Source organism: Rhineura floridana, chromosome 6, assembly GCF_030035675.1.
Source record: "Rhineura floridana isolate rRhiFlo1 chromosome 6, rRhiFlo1.hap2, whole genome shotgun sequence".
Lineage (NCBI taxonomy): Eukaryota > Metazoa > Chordata > Lepidosauria > Squamata > Rhineuridae > Rhineura > Rhineura floridana.
In genome coordinates this window covers 79,604,642-79,625,751 of record NC_084485.1, presented here as the reverse complement: position 1 = coordinate 79,625,751, position 21,110 = coordinate 79,604,642, and the positions used below count along the sequence as shown (strand labels likewise).

Here is a 21,110-nt window from a genome sequence, read left to right as displayed (position 1 = left end):
AGCACATTTTCCCTAATATTTATATTTTATTATTTATTTATTAGATTTCTGTTCCTCCCTCCCTCCCTAATATATCCTATATCTTTCCTTGCAATGCATTTTAATGTTATTTTCACTAATATGTGAATTTTTATACATAGTTCACCCTGATATGCACATTGTTGTGCACCTTAATTGGCCAGAGAACTGCACTGCAAAATTTGGAGAAATGCACATTTCAAAGGATGGCTATGTTTCGGTTCACATATTGTTTCAGAAGGTATGATTCGGTACATTTGCCTTTAAATGTGAACTGAATTGAATTTCTCTCCCATCCTTATCTTATCCTTCTTGGGACACACAGGGCTGCACCCCTATACCCCCTCTCCTCCCCTATAATTCCCTTAACCCAGATAAAATGAGGGATAATTATAATGAGTAACAGAGCAACGTGAAACAAATTGTTCCTAGGTGGATCTGAACCACAAGCCTTCTGATTAGTAACTTTGTGCATGAACCACAAAGATACCAGCCAGATCCTGTGTTGGAAAATCTGATGAAGTAGACCAGGAAAGTTTATGTCACAACTATTAAATGTCTCTGCTGAAATATGAAATGTCTCTGATTTGACTGATGAGTGAATAATTATCTGTCCATTTGTTTACAGAAAGAACTGGTGTTTCCCCTGCCCTTTCCACTTTCAAAGCTGAAAAAGGCAATATTCAAGTTGGTTCTAGGGAGCACCTTCCTCCTTGTCTCCACATTCCTATCTCCCTTCAGTGTTGATTCCTGTTTATATATTAAGAAGAACCACCCACCAAAACATTGCACTACAGTGTGTCCACACTTAAGCTACATTCAATTTGAAATTGGCTTTCTTTTTGCTGTCAGAGTATCTGTGGAACTGGAAGATCTGGATTAAGTGGGGGAAGTGTGGTGATGGCATTTTGATAAGGACAATGATGAATGGATGTTGCAAAAAAAAAAGCAGGCATGAATAGCAGTGAATTCACAACAAACTCCCTTATAGACAAGCACCGTAAAGCCTAACAAATTTAATGGCAAAGGCTTTAATGGAGTAGGACCCACCTCATCAGATGCATAGCAGATCCTATCCCATGCATCGAGTATGGAGGGCTCTGGTCCACAAAGGCTTGTGCCACATTTATTGAATCTGAAAAGTGCCACAAGTGCCTTTGCCATTTTGTCTCCCTTCATTCATGCCTACCCCACTAAGGGAATTGTTTCATCCTCCAGCCTAGGTGATCTCCATAATCATAAAAATGATGGAAAACCAACATCCCTGTTGCATGACCATTTTCAACATGAGTCATCATCCTTGCATCATCTGTCATTGGGCAAGGTGGTAAAATTTGGCATTAGGGGTATAGAGTACGAAGAGGACCTATTGCCATAGACAAGAGAAAGGAGTTATGGGTGGCATTCATGGAACACAGCCTGCTAAACCAGAACTGGGGAACCAGTGGCTCTCCAGATGTTGCTAGACGACAGCTTCTATCATCACTGGCCATGCTGGCTAGAGCTGATGTAAACTGGTGTCCACAACATCCCAAGGGTCACAATTCCCCACTCCTTCCCCCTAAGCTGTGGCAGTTTGAGGCCCAGGATTTAAAGCAAGAGTGGGGAACCTTTTTCATCCCAAGGGTTGCATTCCCTTCTGGGCAACTTCTGAAGGCCATACGCCAGTGGTGGGCAGGGCCAGAGGCAAAAGCGGATAGAACAACTAATGTAAATGTTGCCTCTGTACAGTAGGCTCGCTTCTACACACACCCTGTCCTCCAGCCAGACAAGCAAGAGTCATTATCTAAGTCCAATGACACATTCCAGCCAGGCAAAAGCACTTGGGGTGGGAAGCAAAGCCAGTGAGGGGTGTGGCCTGGGAAGAGTTCCAAGGGCCAACCAGAGAGGTTTGGAGGGCCACATTTGGTTCCCAGGCCTGAGGTTCTCCACCCGATTGAAAGGTTAGCATATGTATTTAAACATTAACTTTGAAAGAGTACCACTCTTGTGAGTTCAGCCATGAGCTTAGCCACCAACACGTCAGACTGTCCAGAGGAAGGAAAAGAAGGAGCTAATGGGCTTGGAAGATAACAAGAGATGTCTGCTTTGGTAAGATTTTTAGGAGCTTACCACAGAGCGGCAAAACATGAGGTTGATCTGAGGAGACTAGAAACCTCCATTATCCCGGCTGGAGAAGAGCCACCCTGAGCCCCTTGGAGGGAAGTTGGGATAGAAATACAATGAAATAAATATGTGGACTTCCTCAGTGCTGATTCAAAGCCTTGGCTGTTGTAGACATGTGAGAGAGTTGAGGGGGAGGCAGGGATGATATGGAGGATTGGTGCAGGATCTTGTGTATGTGTATCATCACCTTGAACCGCTGCTGTCCTGTTCTGCCCAGTACAAGAGGCTGTGAGAGGGTCCAGGCTTTGTGGGCTCCCACTCCCAACGGCAGTGCACTTGGCGCAGGTCAGAAGTGAAGCAGTGCAGGCCAATTTCCTCTGGGCAGGAGAGAGAGAGGAATTAGGAGTAAGTGTTTGACTGTTACAGTCCTGTGCTCTGCCCCCCTACCCCACTCTTCACAGATAAGACCCCAATCATAGTGGACATACTCTGGATCCCCTCACTAAAGACAGGCCCGTCCCTGACCCTCTTCTGGTCAGCGCATGGCATGGCCAAGTTGCATGTTGCCCTTTTCCTCCTTCTCAGCCCATAGTCTGCTTCTCCTCCTGCCTCCAGCCCCTGTTCCTACCAAGGTCCTCCTGCCTCCCTGGACAGAGATCAAATCCACTTCCAGTGCTTCTTCACCTCTCTTTTCTGAAAACCTTCCAATAAGGCCTGCCTTTGATATTGCACTAGACCAGCCTTTCCGAACCAGTGTGCCTCCAAGATGTTGTTGGACCACAACTCCCATCAGCCTCAGCCATTGGCAATGCTGGCTGAGGCTGATGGGAGTTGTGGTCCAACAACATCTGGAGGCCCACTGGTTGGGAAAGGCTGCACTAGACAGTACTTATGTGTAGGAAAATGTGCATGCAGCACACACATTTGCAACCATTACATAGGGCCTGATCAGATGCCGGTATAATCTGGATCTGATGCTTTCTGCAGATCCTTTTTAATTTGGACCGTTTCATGACGTTTTTGCCAGCGCGAGTACATTCTGCTGCTTTTGCCTTTAACTCCAGATTAAATCGATGCGACAAAACCCCGAAATTGCTTTTAAAATCCGCACCTGCTTCGGTGCGCTTCTACCGTGTATTACCTTTTAAGTGCCTTTTTTTGGCTGCGCAGTTTCTTCGCCATTAGATCCTCCCTTTTCTCCGCCCCTTTAACTGTCTCTGGGTGTCATTTTGTTTCCTGCCATTGACGAAACAACTTCTGGTTGCTCTTGCCTTCCTTTCTCCCGCTTTCTCCCGCTTCCCCCCCAATACATTTCCTCCCCCGCTCCTTTAAACAAAATCACATTCATCCAAATTATTCTCCCTAGAATATCTAATTCTGTGAAAGCTCTCTGCATGTGATGTGAGTGGTTTCCCTCCACCCCTTCATTCTCTCTCTTCTGCAGCGACACCAACTACTCCCCGAGGGTAGCAGGGAAGAGCTGGAGCTCAGGAAATTCCTTCCAGGGGAAATCCTGCTCACCCTGCCACCAGAGAGGGAAACTCCCCTTCAGCCTTGGCCTGCTCTCTCGCTTGAGCTGCGAGGGGTTTTTTCACAAGCCGCTATGTGCCGCTCGCTGGAGCTACACCCAGGCTTGGAGCGCACGCAGCCATGGTAAGAGGAGGCTGGCGAAGGCGCCGCTGGGGTAATTTATAAGCGCCCAAAAGCGCAGGGGAAAGGGGAGCTGCCTTGGCGTCTCATCCCAGCATCTGCTCCACTCATGGAGAGCGATAATATTAAACGGTCAATGCTTCCTTTAGTAGCTGCTTTTAATGTCTCTCTAAAGATAATTGTTTGGGGGTTTTTATGTTTCCCAGAATGCATGCTGATGCTTGTCCCGGGGTGCCAAAGGCACACCAATCTCGCACAGGGACAGCCTAACAGCCACGGGTGGAAGCAGGGGTGACGGGAGAAAGTCTGCACCACAGGGAAGGAGGCAGCTGTAGGTGATTTCCTTTCTTTCAAGAGCCTATTCCTCCCTTCATTTAGGGAAACCCCGCCGCTTCCCTGCCTCTGCAGTTAACATGCTAATGTGTGGGCGCGGCAGAAAGGTAACACTGATAGCAATAAACACACACACGTGTGAATGCTAAGAAGAAAAACAGCCAATTTATTCGTAGCGAGGGCGGAAGTATGTGAACTGTCAAAATCAATCGCAATGGAAAAAGCAGCATTTTTAATGCAGATCTTGGCTCATATGTGAACCAGCCCATAGTGTATTGCCCCAAGGCAATACTAGTGAGATCCCCTGACAATTGCATCCCAAGCAGCAGGACACTCACCTGGGAGATGGGGTGTCTCTGCTAACACTACTGGAGACCACGGTCCCCAGATCCCATCAAGAGAGAGGCCATCAGGCTTGGTGCGCACTTGGATGTGGTAGCACTGCCCAGGGAGCAGATCTGTAAGGTGGCATATGTCACTGTTCTTCACTTCAATCTATAAGGGACAGAAAATAAAAAAATAAGGATTAATGGACGTGGTTTCTCCCATTAGCCTAGCTGGGACTTGACAGCAACAGAGCCTATCTCCTGCCAGGGTTTCTAGGCACAGTCAGATGCCCAGCAGGCATTATGCACAACCCACCCTGCCCCATATAGGCCATACCCTGGATGGTGGTTCTGTGGACCCTTCTGCACCATAAAGAACCTCATAGGTCAAGAAGTCTACATAGCTGATGGACGGGGGAATCCAGATCACGCGCAAATGTCGTGCTACCCCAGGCCACTCAACTGTGACATTCACTGGTGGAGCAATGAGACCTAAAAAAATAACAAAAGACAAAAAATAAGTTTCTTGCTCATCTCTGCCTGCTTGCTAGCCACGGGAAGCAGACTGAACAAGGAAGTGCCTTGGCAAAGATTGTGATGGACACCGTTAGTTTCCAGTCTGCTGGAGGGAAAATCTAAATCTTTTACCAGAAGTACCAGGATGGAACTATGGGTGAGGAAGACGTCTCCTGGTAAGAACAAAAGGGATGAAACTGGGAATGCACTATCATGACAACAAGCAAGAACAGTACCAGAAATTCCTAGGTCGAGTCTTGTTTCAATACAATGTCTATACTTTGGGTTTTTTTCACATGTAAATAAAAACATCTGAACACGCATTCCCTGAGCTTGCTAAGTGCAATATACAAGGAGCCTGAGGTGATTTATTTTACATTTGAACTCCTTCTTTGGTTACCCACAAAGGTATTGACCAGGATGCTATTAGCATCCTGGATAGGTATTGGAAGCCTCCCTAGAGCCTGCCTGCCTGCAACACACACCTTAGCCATCTTGATGTGTGCATGTGTGGTTGTAGTCTTGGAATCAAATGGGGGGTTGTGGCCATATACCTACATGTGATGCAACTTGGCAAATAACCCTAATCCCAATTCAGCTCAGGAAATTAAGTCCCTTAGCAGCTCACAAAGCAGCCGCTTGCATGGCAGTACTCCATTCATTGAACCTCTTATAATTTGCACGCAGCCCAAAGCAGCACAGGCTACTATTACCACCAAAGCTTTTTTTATTACAACCAAGTCGCTCTGCAAACCTGGTGGATAAGGGTTTCTGAAGACGATAGGCCAGACAATTGCAAAATTTCCTCCCAGTGCATACAGAACATTCAGGATTGTGGCAGGGGGGGAAGTGTCAATCCCCTTCCTGCCCACCATGGTTCCAGTCCTGGTGGGGGAGGGCTTGCAATAGCTATTTACATTTTTTAAAGTGCACATAAATGCACTAATACATTTAACATGATGAATACAATGTAGTGCTAAGCAGTTCATTCCATCAGTGCAAGGATTTCTCCTTGCACACATAATGAGCTCTCTCCTTCTCCTCCCCCTGTATGCCCCCTAAATCTATTCTGGGTTTCCCCCCCAACCCTCCAGAGCAGATTTGGGGACAGCACAAGGCGTGCATGGTGGGAGAAGTAGGGGGAATCCCGTTGCGTTAGCACCAGCCCTTGAGCTAGCACAACCTTTTAGCTGAATACCGTCCAATGTTTAGTTTGCCCCCGAGTACAACCCAATTGACCTTTGGTTAATCCTCCACCCCTAGCCCATTGTTCTTCAGCTGTGACATTGCACTGCATAACATTGGTGGAAAATATTATTAAAGATCAATTTACCACGCATATAGAAGAACTCCCACAAGAGGCAGTGATGGCCACCAACTTGGATGGTTTTAAAAGAGAGTTAGACAAAATCAGAGGATAAGGCTATCAGTGGATACTAGTAATGACAATGGGTATGTACTAGCTCTAGTAGCAGAGGCGATACAAGGACATGAGTGGGGAATGTGCTGTTGTGCTTCCAGGCTTCCCATAGGCATCTGGCTGACAACTGTGGGAATAGGATGCTGGACTAGATGGCCTTTGGTCTGGTCCAGGAGGGCTCTTTTTATGTTCTTATGTTAAAACCCTGCTGACCATATTTCTCAAGAATACATCAACCTTAAGAAAACTATATTTATAAAGAAGGCAATACATTCATAGCATAGAATACAAAGGGGGAAAATCTGGTGCTGATAACTGTGTGAGTTTCTGCAAGACCTGCTCCCTGCATTTCCGGCTGATTTCCACCTGGCCTGGAAGGGCGGGGCCCTGTCTCTCTCCAGCTACAAAAGCAGCAACTGCTGAAGGGGCCAGAGACCGTGTGTGTGTATGTGTGCGTGAACCTGCTGCTTGGGATGTCTATAGACTACTGGGGTTAGTTGTTTTTTAGTTGTTTTGGGGGTCAAGATTTAATTTTGGAGATTCATTTTTGCTGTTATTTGGACTATAGCATATTTTTGTTAAACACTGTTGTGAAGTGTGTGGGGATTGTTTAATTGTATATTTATTGAGATGTTCTCATTAGTTTGTTGTTTATTATTATTGTTTGGCTACTTATACACTGTGTATATTTATATGTTAAAAATAAAAATGCTACTTATTTGCTGGGAAATTGAAGATTTTTATCCAGGCCTTTTTATAAAGTGTTTGGTTCTCTTATTGTGACACATTTAAATGTTTTTTCTTTTCTTTTAATAATGTTATTTGTTATTTAATTTTGAGAATTGCATTATTGTATTTATGCTTTATGATGTGTTATATTCGTGTTTTTGTAAGCCGCCTTGAGGGCCTTTTGGCCATAAGGCGGGATATAAATTTAATAAATAAATAAAATAAATAAATAAATACACTGCTAATTTCTGATCTTCCTAGATGGTATATTTGCAGATCAGAACATCTCAGTTTATGTGTAACTTTCTAATGAGAAGCAAACATCAAGGAAGCATGCCACTCCATAATTTCCTGCTAGCTTTAGACTGCCACCATGTGATGCTTCCTTTGAGTCTTCTTCTCAGAGTATCAGTTAACCTGAGTATTATTAAAATCATTATTTATTAATATGCTGAGTTCAAGATGGAAAATTTAAATTTGACACATGACATCATTATTTTTTTTTAAAATAAGGGTTATATCCAACAAAGTTGGCCAGTTAATGGAAGGACTTCTACCTGTGCAATGACAGTACCTCTCCCTCTCTTCCACCCACATGCCCAATCTGTTCTGGGTTTCTCCCCAACCCTCTGGAGTAGATGGGTGTGGGAAGAGGAGAGGTAGAGGAAGTCCCATTGCACAGGTGGAAGTCCTTGAGCTAGCGCAACATCGTTGGATATAGTCCTAAAACTCCCCCCGCCCATTTTCACATGCAAATTAGTTTCCATTTAGGCTCACATTCTCCAAGACCAATCTCCACCTCCACCAATTCAGACCCAGGTAAATGGGGTGCACCCATTTATATGCCCCCTAGTGCAGATGGTCAAACTGCACTACATTGCTTTCAGTGGAATGCACACACCAAAGCAAGTCCAAACGTGTGGCCAAGTGTATATTCAGTTGGAAACAATGCAACATAGATAGATACGACTTCCACTCCTGTATCGCTGCACTGTTCATATATTGTATTATTGTATTTTACTGTATGGTGTTTTAACCTTTGCATGTACGTCGCCTAGAGTGGCCATCGGCCAGATAGGCAACACATAAATTAAATTTTATTATTATTATTATTATTATTATTATTATTATTATTATTCCACATTAAATGCATGAATGGCACATATTTGATGCTATGTATCTGCACTGTAATGGGACCTTGGATACGCATATGGATATGCATCTGAGTGCATATTCCATTTATAACCGTGCAGTGCAGCAGACAGATCATCCAGCCTAGGATGTGTGCCCCACACAAACCATGAAAATGTTTCATGGGTCTACATTTCCTTAATATAAGAGCAAAATATAATTTATAAACAAAGATGGAATATATAATTTCAACACTTAAGTGGTTCAGTAAATATCACCATTGTTTCAAAATCTGAAGCAACAGTAAGAAACATACTACATAATAAGTGGATTTGTTGCATTTTCTCTGTATATGCAGTGTTTTTTACACTGGAATGCTTCTCTTTGTAGTAGAAGCAATTGTGAGTGCAGGAGTCTGCAGAGGCAAGCAAGAATGGTAGGGACTTGGTTGTGTCTGCAGCAAGGCTTGCTTGCTAAAGACTCATGCTACAAATCAACTGAAAGGCAGGAAAGGTGGACTGCAGTTCTCCAGCTAGCCAGGCAAACTGGTGGTATGGGACAGGTGTGATGGTTCAGGCAGGGATACATTCTCGGACTTTAGATAGGGAGCCACATTCTGCCTAGAATGCCTGCTTCCTGGACTATAGGAAAAGGGTAATCGTATGGACAGAGTCCAACGTTGAATTGAACATTCCCAAGAATTCCCACATGTCCTAGGTAGGCATGTTTGCATTTGAACACATGTATGTGACCTACACTTCTACCAACCTTCCCCATTTCCCTGCTTCTCAAATCTGAAAGAAGGCTCACCAACGGTGTCCACTGAGAGATTCTGGGAGAGTGTGATACGTTTGCTAATGATGTCAAACACCTCAACGCGGAGTTCTGTGAAGAGCTGAACACAGCTACTGGGGAAGATGCAGACATGGCGCCAGCCTCCGTCATTGTGTTTCACTGAGATCAGAGCACATTCTTGTCTTCCGTCTCTGTGGGGATGAATAGAATAGGCAACATTTCTTCACTACAAACCTCCCTCCCTGTCAGCCTGGGTTATGGATCATGGCCATATGTCAAGACCTCCTACCCTTTGTACGTATAGAAGAAGTTATATGCCCTGTCCACGTGTGCTGGCTCATCCCAGAAACAAGTGAGATCCTCAAAGTTTCGAGAAAAGCAGAAGATGTCCTGAGCTGCTTTGGCCAGTAGAGTAGCCTCTGTGTGGAGAGATTTTAAAAAAGAAAGAAAAGGAATGAGCTTGCAGTGGTCTTCCAACTGAATAGGATGGCAACTGTAGCCACAAATACCCAAAGTCATCTGGGCTATGAGATGGGAGGAAGCAAGTGAATGGCAAATAGAACTGTGGTTAAAGAGATGAGTGTTAGTACAAGCAGAATCTGTAATAAAATGTTCCAGTATGCCACCAAGGAGAGAACTCCTGTTCAGGGCTCCAGTCAGCTTGGAAAAGGAATCTTGTAGTCCCGTTCAGGCCTTGTGGGGTGTTTCAGCAGGGGAGAAGGGGGACACCACTCCCACAAGGCCTTCCTTTGGGCTGTGTACATACTCGTGTTTACTCTGCATCCAGCGCACCCCCCCACTGCTTTTTTGGAAAGCGGAATACACATGATGTTAGCCACAATCCATATCTATCTTGTATCTATCCTGTCATTTCTTATGAAATACTGCATTTTGATGTGTTTCCCGCCAAACCAGCTTTGATCCAAATTGAGAAAAAGAACAACCTAGCTATGTTTTAAGCTGGTAATGTATACACAGAGTTAATGTGCTAAGACAATTGGGTAGGACATGATGTTAAATGCCTCTTCATTTTTGGAAAGCTGCTGCCAGAATAAATAATACCAGGCTAGAGGTGCCAAGAGTCTGATCTACGAGGCAGCTTCCTATGTGTCCAGGTGCCTGACATGATACTAGCTGTGTCTCCAACAATCACATCATTTAAAAAAAATATATAGTTGCAAGTGCAGGGTGCCAATGTTCATTGGGAATGCAGCACACAGAGAGGGAAAGTTTAACTCTCCTTCCCCCTCCATGATCACAACAAAAATTGCCCCCATACTGCAGTTAGGCTTAGGGGGAAAAAGGTCCCAGGCTATGGTCTGAAGGCACACAAGGCCAGCTCCCTGCTGCAGGGTCAGGTGTGGTCAGTGCCTGGATGGGAGACCGCCTGGGAACCATATGTAAGCTGCCTTGGGTTTCTATCATGGAAAGAAAGGTGGGGTATAAATGTAATAATAAATAAATAAATAAATAAAGTTCTGTTTGTCAATGCAGGGGGCAGGGGGTTTTGTTGTGACTGTGATGGGGGAAGGGATGTCAAATCAAATATCCTTATTAAACTCATCATAGACTTTCTGGCAGTCTGGCAGACACAGTGTGGGTGAAAAACAGGTGTGCTAGAAGCTGACAGACGGGTTTCTGCTGGGGAAAACAGTTGATGATTCCAGATAAACCTCATGAAGACAACAAAGAAAACTGGTTAATCTTTACAACGTGAAAGGGTGAAGTGCAAGAAGTCGCTCAATAATTCCATAAATGTGGGGGCTGGTTATGGTTATTCAGAGTACATCTCCTGGTTTCATGCTTTGGGATGATTTGGAAGCAGAATCTTTGGGAACAATTCTCTGAAAAAGTCATTACCACCACCAGCAGGTAATATGAAAGGACCCAACATTGCATCTTGGCTTGTGGGGGTGGTACAGCCTGTACAGTACTCACTGGCCCTCTTGTGATCCCTTTTTGCTTTGCAGCTTGGTGAGTCAATCAGCACGTATGGCTTGCAAGCTTGGGGTGTATCCAGTCAGCATCTAAGCCCAAGAAAACATTCTTTGTAGACATGCCCTTGGAAGTGAGCAAGGCACTGAGTACAAGCTCAAAGGCAATTGTTTCTTTATTATTGTTTCTTGAAACTGCTGGACATTAGAATGTTAGAAAAGCCAGCTGAGTCAAATGAAAGGTCCACCTAATTTAGCATCCTGTTTACGATAGTGGCCAGCCAATTGCCCTCGGGGAGCCCACAAGCGGGACATGAAGGCAATAATTCTCTTTTGAAGTTTCTCCTCAGCAGAGCAACTCTCTACCCACTTTCTCTGCACCATCCATAATTTTATAAAAGCATGGCCAATGGTTAGAGATGATTATTATGATTTCTTTTTCTTACATTTATATACCACATTCTCTTCCAAGGAGCTCAAGTTGGCATACACCTTGTAAAACCCTCATAACAACCCTGTGAGATAGGCAAGGCTGAGAAGCAGCAACTGGGCCAATGTCACCCAGTGAGCTTCATAGCCGAGGCGGGACTTGAACATAGGTTTCTCAGGTCATAGTCCAACACTCTAACCACTACACTGGCTCTCAGGTTGTAGTCTAGCGACATCTGAAGGGCTGCTGGTTCAGCATCCCATCTATAATGTATTTTCATTTCTGTACATCAAGGGTGCATCTAAGTATATTGATGTCATAACCCACATACACAAACAGTATTGGCACTCTATTTTTGATGTAAACAACCATATTGGCTATGCAATTGTGTGGATGGGTTGGAAAAGATTAGTCAAAGAGGGAGCTAATGATTAGTGTCCTCCGCCTTTGCTGCCAGGAAGTGGGAGGGCATTTTTTCACAAACAAACATCCCAAAATAGCCATGTGGTTTTGTATCAAGCTTCTGTGGGGGCACGGGGAGGGAAAGTTTCCTGTTCCAGGGAGATCTAGCTCTCTCCCAGTGAGAGTGAGAGGAAGCAAGATAAGGGGGGTAAACAACACATTACATGCAAATGCATGCATGTCTTTTTAAAAAATGAAAAGCAGCCTCAGGAGGCTGCAATTTTGAGTGGTGGAGTAGCAGGGTGTTGCTTAATCCCTTCCCTGCTGGACATCTTTCTGCTCAGAATAATTCACCAGCTGCTTTCTCCTCCCACAGAGTTTCAGGAGAGGGCAAGTATTGTATCTAAAACTCCAGTGAGAAGGAAGCAGCTGGGGAGTGATTCTGAGTGAGAAATATCAGGCTAGGAAAGAGTTAAGGAATGTCCACCATCACTACTCCTCCTCTGTTGAAAATCATACTCTCCTAAGGCTGCTTTTCATTTTAAATCTGGGCTTCATTACATACAAATTCTGGTCTCAGGCAGAACATTATAAACTGAGAAGACTAAACAAAGATCTGATACTCCTCAGCCCTTGCAACATGGATAGCTAATGTTGTGCCCTCCAAATATTGTTGGATTACAAATCCCACTATAGTCCAAGAGCTAGGGCCCCTCCAGATTAGTGGTGGTGGTGTTTGTTTGTTTTGGTGGATTTATGACATCCACACTATACATTTAAAGTCCATTTAAAATAAATTGCTTCCCCCAAAGAGTTCTGGGAACTGTGATTTGTTAAAGGTCCTGGGGATTGTAGCTGTGTGAGGCATGTGCTTTAACTGTAAGGTGTGGATATGACTCTGCAGCATGTAATTGGGTTTGTCCACATTTTAGCATTATTTATTGTCTTTATTTGAGGGGGCCAATCTTGATTTGAAATTTAAGGATTTGATCTCTATATTACTGATGGCAGCAAGACAAACTGTAGCTCAACACTGAATATTAGGCAGGTGCCATCTCTGCTATCTTTTCGGAGCCTTTTGAAGACTTTTCTTTTTCAACAAGCCTTTTAAGTTGAGAGCTATCCCAGTCTGCATCTGTGTCAGAATTGCTTAATATGTTTTTAATAATGTTTTTAACCCTTTTAAAAAAGTTTTTAAAATGTTTTTAACGCTGTTTTGTCTTAATGTATTTTAAGATTTGTTTTTATGATGTTTTAAAGTGTTTTTAGTGCCTTGTTTGCCACCCTGGGCTCCTGCTGAGAGAAAGGGCGGGATACAAATTAAATAAATAATAATAATAATAAATAAATAACACTGGAAGACTTTGGATGGACTCGGTATCTCTGTTTGGTATAAAAACATATGGAATATCGCAGTTTTGGAGAAGATTACTCATAACCTTTGTCTTTTAAATGGAAAAACTAAACAGGCTTTTATTGCCACCTGGTGGAAATATATTGATTATACAATCGAACATGAATTATGTGACCAAGTTGCCAAGTGTAGTCAAATCCATTTGGTTATCATGATTCTTATGATGTCTAGTGCTAACCCTGTAAATTGTAGAATTTGATTAATGTATAATGTACTTTGTCCTTCCTATGTAGGGATTGTACTTTTTGTTTTTGTTTTTTGTTCTTAAATTTAAAAAATTTAACGTATTGTTTAAAAATTAGCTGTTAATCCACTGCCTCCCATTGGAATTAGACCAGAGTAGTCGACACCTACATGTATTTGAATTTGTACAGTATAAGAGGAGCAAGTTTGGTCTTTCCTATTCATACTTGTAGGCGTTCCTTTTTGTGTTGTCTCCACCTTCTAATTATGCCGATTAAGTACCACAGAGAGTACATGCGGACAAGTGCGTGCGCACCTGGTTTTTCTTTTTCTTTCTTAATTCCCTGCCTAGGAAGTGCACAAAAGCACATAGTCAGGCAACTGTAAATTTGCTTGCGCTGTTTTCTGGTTTTGTGCAAATCTGAAGGATCAAAATAATATGTTTATTTTTTTTAAAAGATGTTTTTAAGATGTTTTGTTTTAAAGACATTTTTGGTGCTTTATTATCTGTTTGCCATGTTAGGCTCCCTTTGGGAGGAAGGGCAGGATAAAAAATTAATAAATAATAATAGAAGTAATAATAATATGCTACTCTCCTCTTTCAGGAGCATGCTGGAAATAGTTTTGAGCACTGCCAGAAAAGAAAGGAAAGACTGAGGAAGTAGAGGGTGTGGAAAAGGGAGTAGCAGCAAGTAACGATTGATCAACCCACCCAAAAACACTGAAACAAATTGTCTGTGACCCCACGTGGAGCAGTATGGAGCCCAATGTCCCCCAACTTATCCCGTTATCGCCAAATTAAAATGAGAATGCAAACAGCTGCAAACACACAGTAAACTCTGGTGTGGACAAGTCCAATGTAATAGTGCATTAGTGGTGGGTTTATACCGGACTGTCTATACATCATTCCATTTTATAAGTTGTTCCACAATGCTTCCCCAAGGCAACTGCATGTTTGCTGTCTGGAAAGAGGCATTCTTGCACTACAGCACAACAAAAGCAGGATGACCACCTCCACCCTGGAACATTTGTGGTAAGAAAAGTTACAGGATTTAATCAAGAAGCTACAGGACATGCACTGACTGGAAACAAAACAGTATGATCTACCCCAAAACATTTGTAGGCACAAGCAGTATTGAAAACAGGGTAGCATATAATTACCCCAATACCATCATGAGCACAAATAATCATGAATGGACAATAGAAAGGGCATCTGGAGGGGCCCCTAGTCTCAAAAGGTTTTAGAGGCAAACAAAGAAATCAAGGGGATCAACTACTGTCTCAGGTTAAAAGGAACCGTACCATCAGAACGGAGGGTTCAGAAAGTAGCATAGTAGATCATAGGGTATCTCTGAAATATGAAGACTAAATGTATTGAGACAATATTTTCACATCTTACCCTTGAACAATTTAAGATTTCCGTTTCATTGAAGAGCCAGGGAAGAATTTATCTAGTTTTTTGTTCTTGTAATTTTGTTTCCTTGTAATATTCCTAACTTTGTCATATCTATCAGCAAAAACTGAAAAGCTTGCTGATCAGGTGTATCGATCTGTTTAGAGAGTATTCAGGGATAGACAGAGCTCTTCGGGACTTTGTAAATCACATGGCTGGAAATCAGAGAATGTTTCTAAAGAAACCTACCCACCCACAACGTCTACAAGCACTACTGGGCTGTGTTATTTCTGGGCCAGGACTTCACATGGATTGCTTCTCATATCTGTAAGTTGCCCTGAACTGTTCCATAGGTTTAACTGGAGGAAAGGGAGCTTGTGAGATAAAATGCGGCTATGGAAGAAGGGAGGCCACACAACCGATTTTATGGAAGGGACAGTGAAGGAAAGTGGGCATTATAAAACAAACCCAAGTTGTAGACATTCTGGGTAGAGATACACTCACTGTTCTGCTGGTTCCAGTGCATCTCCACCTCTGACTTCTGAAAACAGGGGCACACAATACTAGTCAAACCCTGCCCCCTTTCCCTGTAAAACCTGGTGGGAGCAGCTTGAGTGCATTTTTAAAAAAAATCAGCTTCAAAGAGATTTGGCAACTGATTGGTAGATCAACCTATTTCCCCTCCAGGAAAAGGGGAAGGGCTTTGCTCTGGTGACTAACGTGTTCACAGCCTCTGTTTGTCCCTAATTGAGAGTTGCAGTGGGGAAAGATTCTCATCATCTGGAAAGACTGCACATGATAGCTAGTCCTAATAAAGAACTGCATTGATTGGGACAGGAAACAATTTGGGTCTCTCAGTCCTCCTCACCCTTTGAGCCTTTGTAATCAATTCCTGTGATTCCACACCTCAGTGCTTCTTACTCTCCAGTTGGTTGGGAGCCCTGAATAATGGGCAAAGGTGACTTTTGGGGGAGGGGGATGTATAGAGGTAGACCTCTAAATCTTGGATCATTGTGCTGGGCTCCATCCTGGCACAGGATGTGGAAGGGTTTTCTCCTAACTCTCCTTCAGCAGCAGCCAAAGTGAAACTTGATCCATGAGGATTATAGGACAGCTTTGTTTATAACCAAATTTCCTGAGATCATAATCACCCATAGTACACTTGCCAGTCGTTTTAATAATGGCATGGCAGAGAGAAGGTTGACAAGGGCAGCTTCTCCCATCACTGCATCATTGTGTGAAGCTGTGTCTGAGGATAACATCTTCACATCAGAGAGTAATTAAAAGCCAAGGGAACATTTTGGATCAAGAGTTGGCAACTCTAGTCCAGGAAAGCTGGTTGTAGTGCTCCCAGAAAAGTCTCATCCTCTCTGCCCAGACATTCTTCAACCACAAGGGTGTTCATCTGCTTGGCTTTGCCAATATAAAAGTTTTCAGAGCACCCCAAAAGTAGCAAAAGCCATGTGTCATCTTCACCATCTCCCCAAAGCCATAATTGTAGCAGTCTGTCATCTTACCTTCATCTGTGATGAGGACACAGTTCAGCATAGGCAAGAAAGTGAGCAGGAATAAGACAAGAAGTGGCCTCCCCAAGCACAGAGGGACTGCCATCCTACTGGGAGGTACATCCAGCATCAGACCTAAGTCAAAGTCATGCCCCTGTAAAGCTGGGGCTGACAGAACATTGGACACTTGGATATACCAGTGGCCTGGACTCCTGAGGCAGCAGACAGCGACTGCCTGGCTTTATGTCCCACTGAAGAAGGCAGTCAACCCCAGAGCTCTGAACCTTTGTTGCCGGACCTGTGCAAGAGAAACTTATCTGAGAAGCGTCAGGCCAGCTGCTCAGGAAGCCTGGGTAAAGGTCTCTCCCAGGCCTAGCCCCATCACTTCCCCAGCTCAAAACCACCACACCATGGTCTGCGCAAGTGGCAGCCCTGGCTGGAGGCTGCTTCGATCAGATACAGCATGTCTTGCCCTTGTGGTGGTGCCTGAGGACAGGGATCTTGGGCAGGAAGCAAACATCCTCTGTCCCTGCATGGGATGTCGCGGAGGGCTGGGCAGGAGCTGGCAGTGCTCTAAAAATAAGACTAGTCCATAAACGTATGAATGGCTGGCAATGTTAAGTGGGGTGGGGGCTCTTCCCTTACTCCTCAGTATACGGATCTCTTTCTCCAGGCAGATGTGGATAGCTCCTGTCCAAGAATTTGAGTGTGGGTAAAGGAGAAATGGTTCTGTTGTGGCACTTGCTACATGAGAGAGTGCTATTGCCCATAGGCACTGAGAGAACAGAATGCTGGACTTGATGGGCCTTTGGCTCTTCTGTTCTTATGGATAGGCTGGAGCCAAGGGTCATTGAGATTGTGCAAAAAACTGTCATTGAAAATCAAGCCTAACTACAATGATGTTAACAATGTAATTAGCAACTATGTATGTTTTCAAAAAGGTAAATCCCACCAGGTGCAGGGGTGGGTGGCAAATGTTATCAAGCTTGCAGCTGTCCCCGGCCATAATCCCTGTGATATCACCCCTCTCCTGCGTGCAACAATTAGCATTAGGGAAACAAGCTCTCATTAGAACCAATGGAAGGAAAGAGTTAACAGACATTCACATCCACATGATATGAGGAGCATCTGGGAATGAGGCCGAAGCAAATCTTCAGGCAGTGAATGGGTGCTGGACCACCCCTTACTCACTCCACTGCAACTGGTAACTCAGGGCCAAGTTCACTAAAGATGATTCCACATCGTCACTATTTTGTGGGAGGGGTTCCAGTGCACATTGAAGCATTAGGTTCATGCAATTAAAATGCATTAAAAAGCTCTGTCGTGCTAGTGCATCAAATCCATGTTAAAAACGACATACTTTTTATGGTTAAGAAAGTGCAAGGGTATGGGATGAATGAATATTGGGAAGATGTGTTGTTGTTAGTAGTTATGTGCCTTCAAGTCGATTATGACTTATGATGACCCTATGAATCAGTGACCTCCAACAGCATCTGCTATAAACCATCCTGTTCAGATCTTGTAAGTTCAGGTCTGTGGCTTCCTTTATGGAATCAATCCATCTCTTGTTTGCCCTTTCTCTTTTTCTACTCCCTTCTGTTTTCCCCAGCATTATTGTCTTTTATTTATTTATAATTTGATTTATATCCCGCCCTTCCTCCCAGCAGGAGCACAGTGAATCATTTTCTAGTGAATCATGTCTTCTCATGATGTGTCCAAAGTATAATAACCTTAGTTTCATAATTTTAGCTTCTAGAGATAGTTCTATTTGTCTTTTTCACAGTCCATGGTATACACAAAGCTCTCCTCCAACATCACATTTCAAATGAGTTGATTTTTCTCTTATCTGCTTTTTTCACTGTCCAACTTTCATATTCATACATAGAGATCAGCAATACCATAGTCTGAATGATCCTGACTTTAGTTTTCGCAGATACATCTTTGCATTTGAGGACCTTTTCTAGTTCTCTCATAGATGTCCTCCCCAGTCCTTGCCTTTTTCTGATTTCTTGACTATTGTCTCCATTTTGGTTAATGACTGTGCCCAGGTACTGATAATCCTTGACAAGTTTAATGTCCTCGTTGTCAACTTTAAAGTTACATAAATCTTCTGTTGTCATTACTTTAGTCTTTTTGACGTTCAGCTGTAGTCCTGCTTTTGTGCTTTCCTCTTTAACTTTCATCAGCATTCATTTCAAATCATTACTAGTTTCTGCTAGTAGTATGGTATTGTCTGCACATCTTAAATTATTGCTATTTCTCCCTCCAGTTTTCACAGCTCCTTCATCTTGGTCCAATCCCACTTTCCGTATGATATGTTCTGCGTATAGGTTAAACAAATAGGGTGATAAAATGCACCCCTGTCTCACACCCTTTCCGATGGGGAACCAATCCGTTTCTCCATATTCTGTCCTTAAGTAGCCTCTTGTCCACAGTGTAGGTTGTACATCAGGACAATCAGACGCTGTGGCACCCCCATTTCTTTTAAAGCATTCCATAGTTTTTCATGATCTACGCAATCAAAGGCTTTGCTGTAATGTATAAAGCACAGAGTGATTTCCTTCTGAAATTCCTTGGTCCATTCTATTATCCAACTTATGTTTGCGATATGATCTCTGGTACCTCTTCCCTTTCTAAATCCAGCTTGGATGTCTGGCATTTCTCGCTCCATATATGGTAAGAACCTTTGTTGTAGAATCTTGAGCATTAGTTTACTTGTGTGGGATATTAAGGCAATAGTTCGATAATTACTGCATTCCCTGGAATCCCCTTTCTTTGGAATTGGGATGTATATTGAGCGCTTCCAGTCTGTGGGCCATTGTTTAGTTCTCCATATTTGTTGACAATTTTTTGTCAGAATCTGGACAGATTCAGTCTCAGTAGCTTGTAGCAACTCTATTGGTATGCCATCTGTTCCTGGTGATTTGTTTCTTCCAAGTATTTTAGGAGAAGCTTTCACCTCACATTCTAAAATTTCTGGTTCTTCATCATACAGTTCCTCCATGAATGAATCTGTCATCCTTGCATCTCTTTTATAGAGTTCTTCAGTGTATTGCTTCCATCTTCCTTTTATTTCATCTCGGTCAGTCAGTGTGTTCCCCTGTGTAAACACCCCATAAGCAAATCAGGATTAATGCAAGATGAATGCTCATTGTCATATAACCATCCTGTAAACAAGTCAGAGTGCTCAATGAAGACTAGCCACAATTTCACTATCGCACAAGCTTTGTGCAAGCAAATGCTGAATAAACAGGTTGTCCGGGGGAGATCTAAAGCTACTTAAGACACTCTTTTGGCAGAAGGCTAGAGGTAGTGTTTATTCTTTCTGGCTAATGAGTAGGATATGCTCATGTCCTTTGCCCAGAGTAAAGTCCACCTGTTACCATAGGCATGGCTACTGAACAACTATTGCTAAAGTGGAAACCAAAGAAGAGATGACAGGTTACAGATTACCAATTTCAGATTCAAAGATAACAAACTAGAGGTCAACAAACATGTGGGAGGCCTGGCTCTGCAAAAGGTGCAGTCCTAGAGAGGATAAGAGAGAGGAGTTTTCTATTCATTTCCCAGGTATGCGGAAATGTGTGGCAGATAGCAATTCAAACACTGAAGAAACCATAGAAGACTGAAAGAATCACACACTGAAGGGTAATCAAGGAGAAATTGTGACTCACACCTTAGAAGAGGGGAGATACTCTGTGGTCTTATCATCCTTCCTGCTGCTGGAAGAGGAATGGACAGTGAATCCAAGGCCGCAAACCCTAGAGCAGGGATAGCCACTGGCAGCCTACAGGCTGGATCTGGTTTGCAAATGACAATTGCCTAGGCCATGATTGCTCATTAGACCAGAATATTGCCATATTATGCAGCTGCTGCACGAATTGCACTGGCTGCCAGTTAGCTACCAGGCTAAGTTCATGGTGCTGGTACTACTGAACAAAGCCCTATACAGCTTGCGACCAGGATTCCTAAAATATTACCTCATCCCCTACATACTCAACCAACCACAGTGTTCTGCAGGAGAAGGTATCCTATTGGGAGGTCTGTTTCACACAATTTTAGAATCAGGCCTTTAGTGCAGTGGCACCTACCCTTTGGAAACTCCCCCACCCCGTTATGTATCAGACAGGCACCTTCTCTATTGTCCTTTTGGCACCTGTTGAAGATGTTCCTCTTTCAAACTAGCCTTCTAAGCGGAGACTTTTATCCCAGCTGGTATCTGTACTGAATATGAATTGATTTTATATATGTGTTGTTTTTAATTTAATTTAATGTGTATATTAGGGATGGGGGAGAAATTTGATTGAGTTTGTATTTAAAGTCAAATTTATCAGATTTGCACTTTTTGAAACATGAGAACCAAGACACAGCCATCCTTCAAACTTCACACTTATCTAAACTTTGCAATGCAGTTCTCCCACTCAGCAATGTTCACAAAAATTCATATATTAGGGGAAAGTGTACATGAAAATGAATATATTAATGAAAATAACACACAAAAGTGCATTACATTAGGAGAAATTGCTTGCAAAAATGTGTACATTAGTCAAACCTCTATACAAAAATGTGTTTAACAGAAAATCTCACTACAATACTGCAGAATTTTCATGAAGTTTTAAAAGAAAAAAAATCACAAATTGCTGTAGAAATGTGGAGAATCAGATTTAAAATTGGAAAAACGAGAAACTGAGAGAATGAGATTGACAGACCCTCCCATCCCTACACACACATACACACACAAACATTTTAGCTGTGTTAATATATGCAGGTGTTCTCTGTATGTTCTTATTGTATTGTAAATCACTTCAGAATACCTCACAGGAAG

General features: G+C 43.1%; 1 protein-coding gene across 4 annotated transcripts in view; it reads right to left on the bottom strand.

Moving 5' to 3' along the window:
- The window catches only part of MPL (MPL proto-oncogene, thrombopoietin receptor), a 39,986-nt gene extending 22,979 nt beyond the window's left edge, over positions 1 to 17,007 (bottom strand). For 3 of the 4 annotated variants that reach the window (XM_061632645.1, XM_061632646.1, XM_061632647.1), the window contains exons 1-6: positions 16,298 to 17,007; positions 9,314 to 9,443; positions 9,040 to 9,215; positions 4,771 to 4,925; positions 4,446 to 4,602; positions 2,372 to 2,501 (exon numbers count right to left, since the gene is read on the bottom strand). In XM_061632645.1, the coding sequence (XP_061488629.1) occupies positions 2,372 to 2,501; positions 4,446 to 4,602; positions 4,771 to 4,925; positions 9,040 to 9,215; positions 9,314 to 9,443; positions 16,298 to 16,415 (866 nt within the window). In that variant the 5' untranslated portion in view covers positions 16,416 to 17,007. The remainder of the gene's footprint in view (positions 1 to 2,371; positions 2,502 to 4,445; positions 4,603 to 4,770; positions 4,926 to 9,039; positions 9,216 to 9,313; positions 9,444 to 16,297) is intronic. The other variant, XM_061632648.1, reaches the window with a different exon arrangement.
- Positions 17,008 to 21,110: the final 4,103 nt, after the last annotated feature.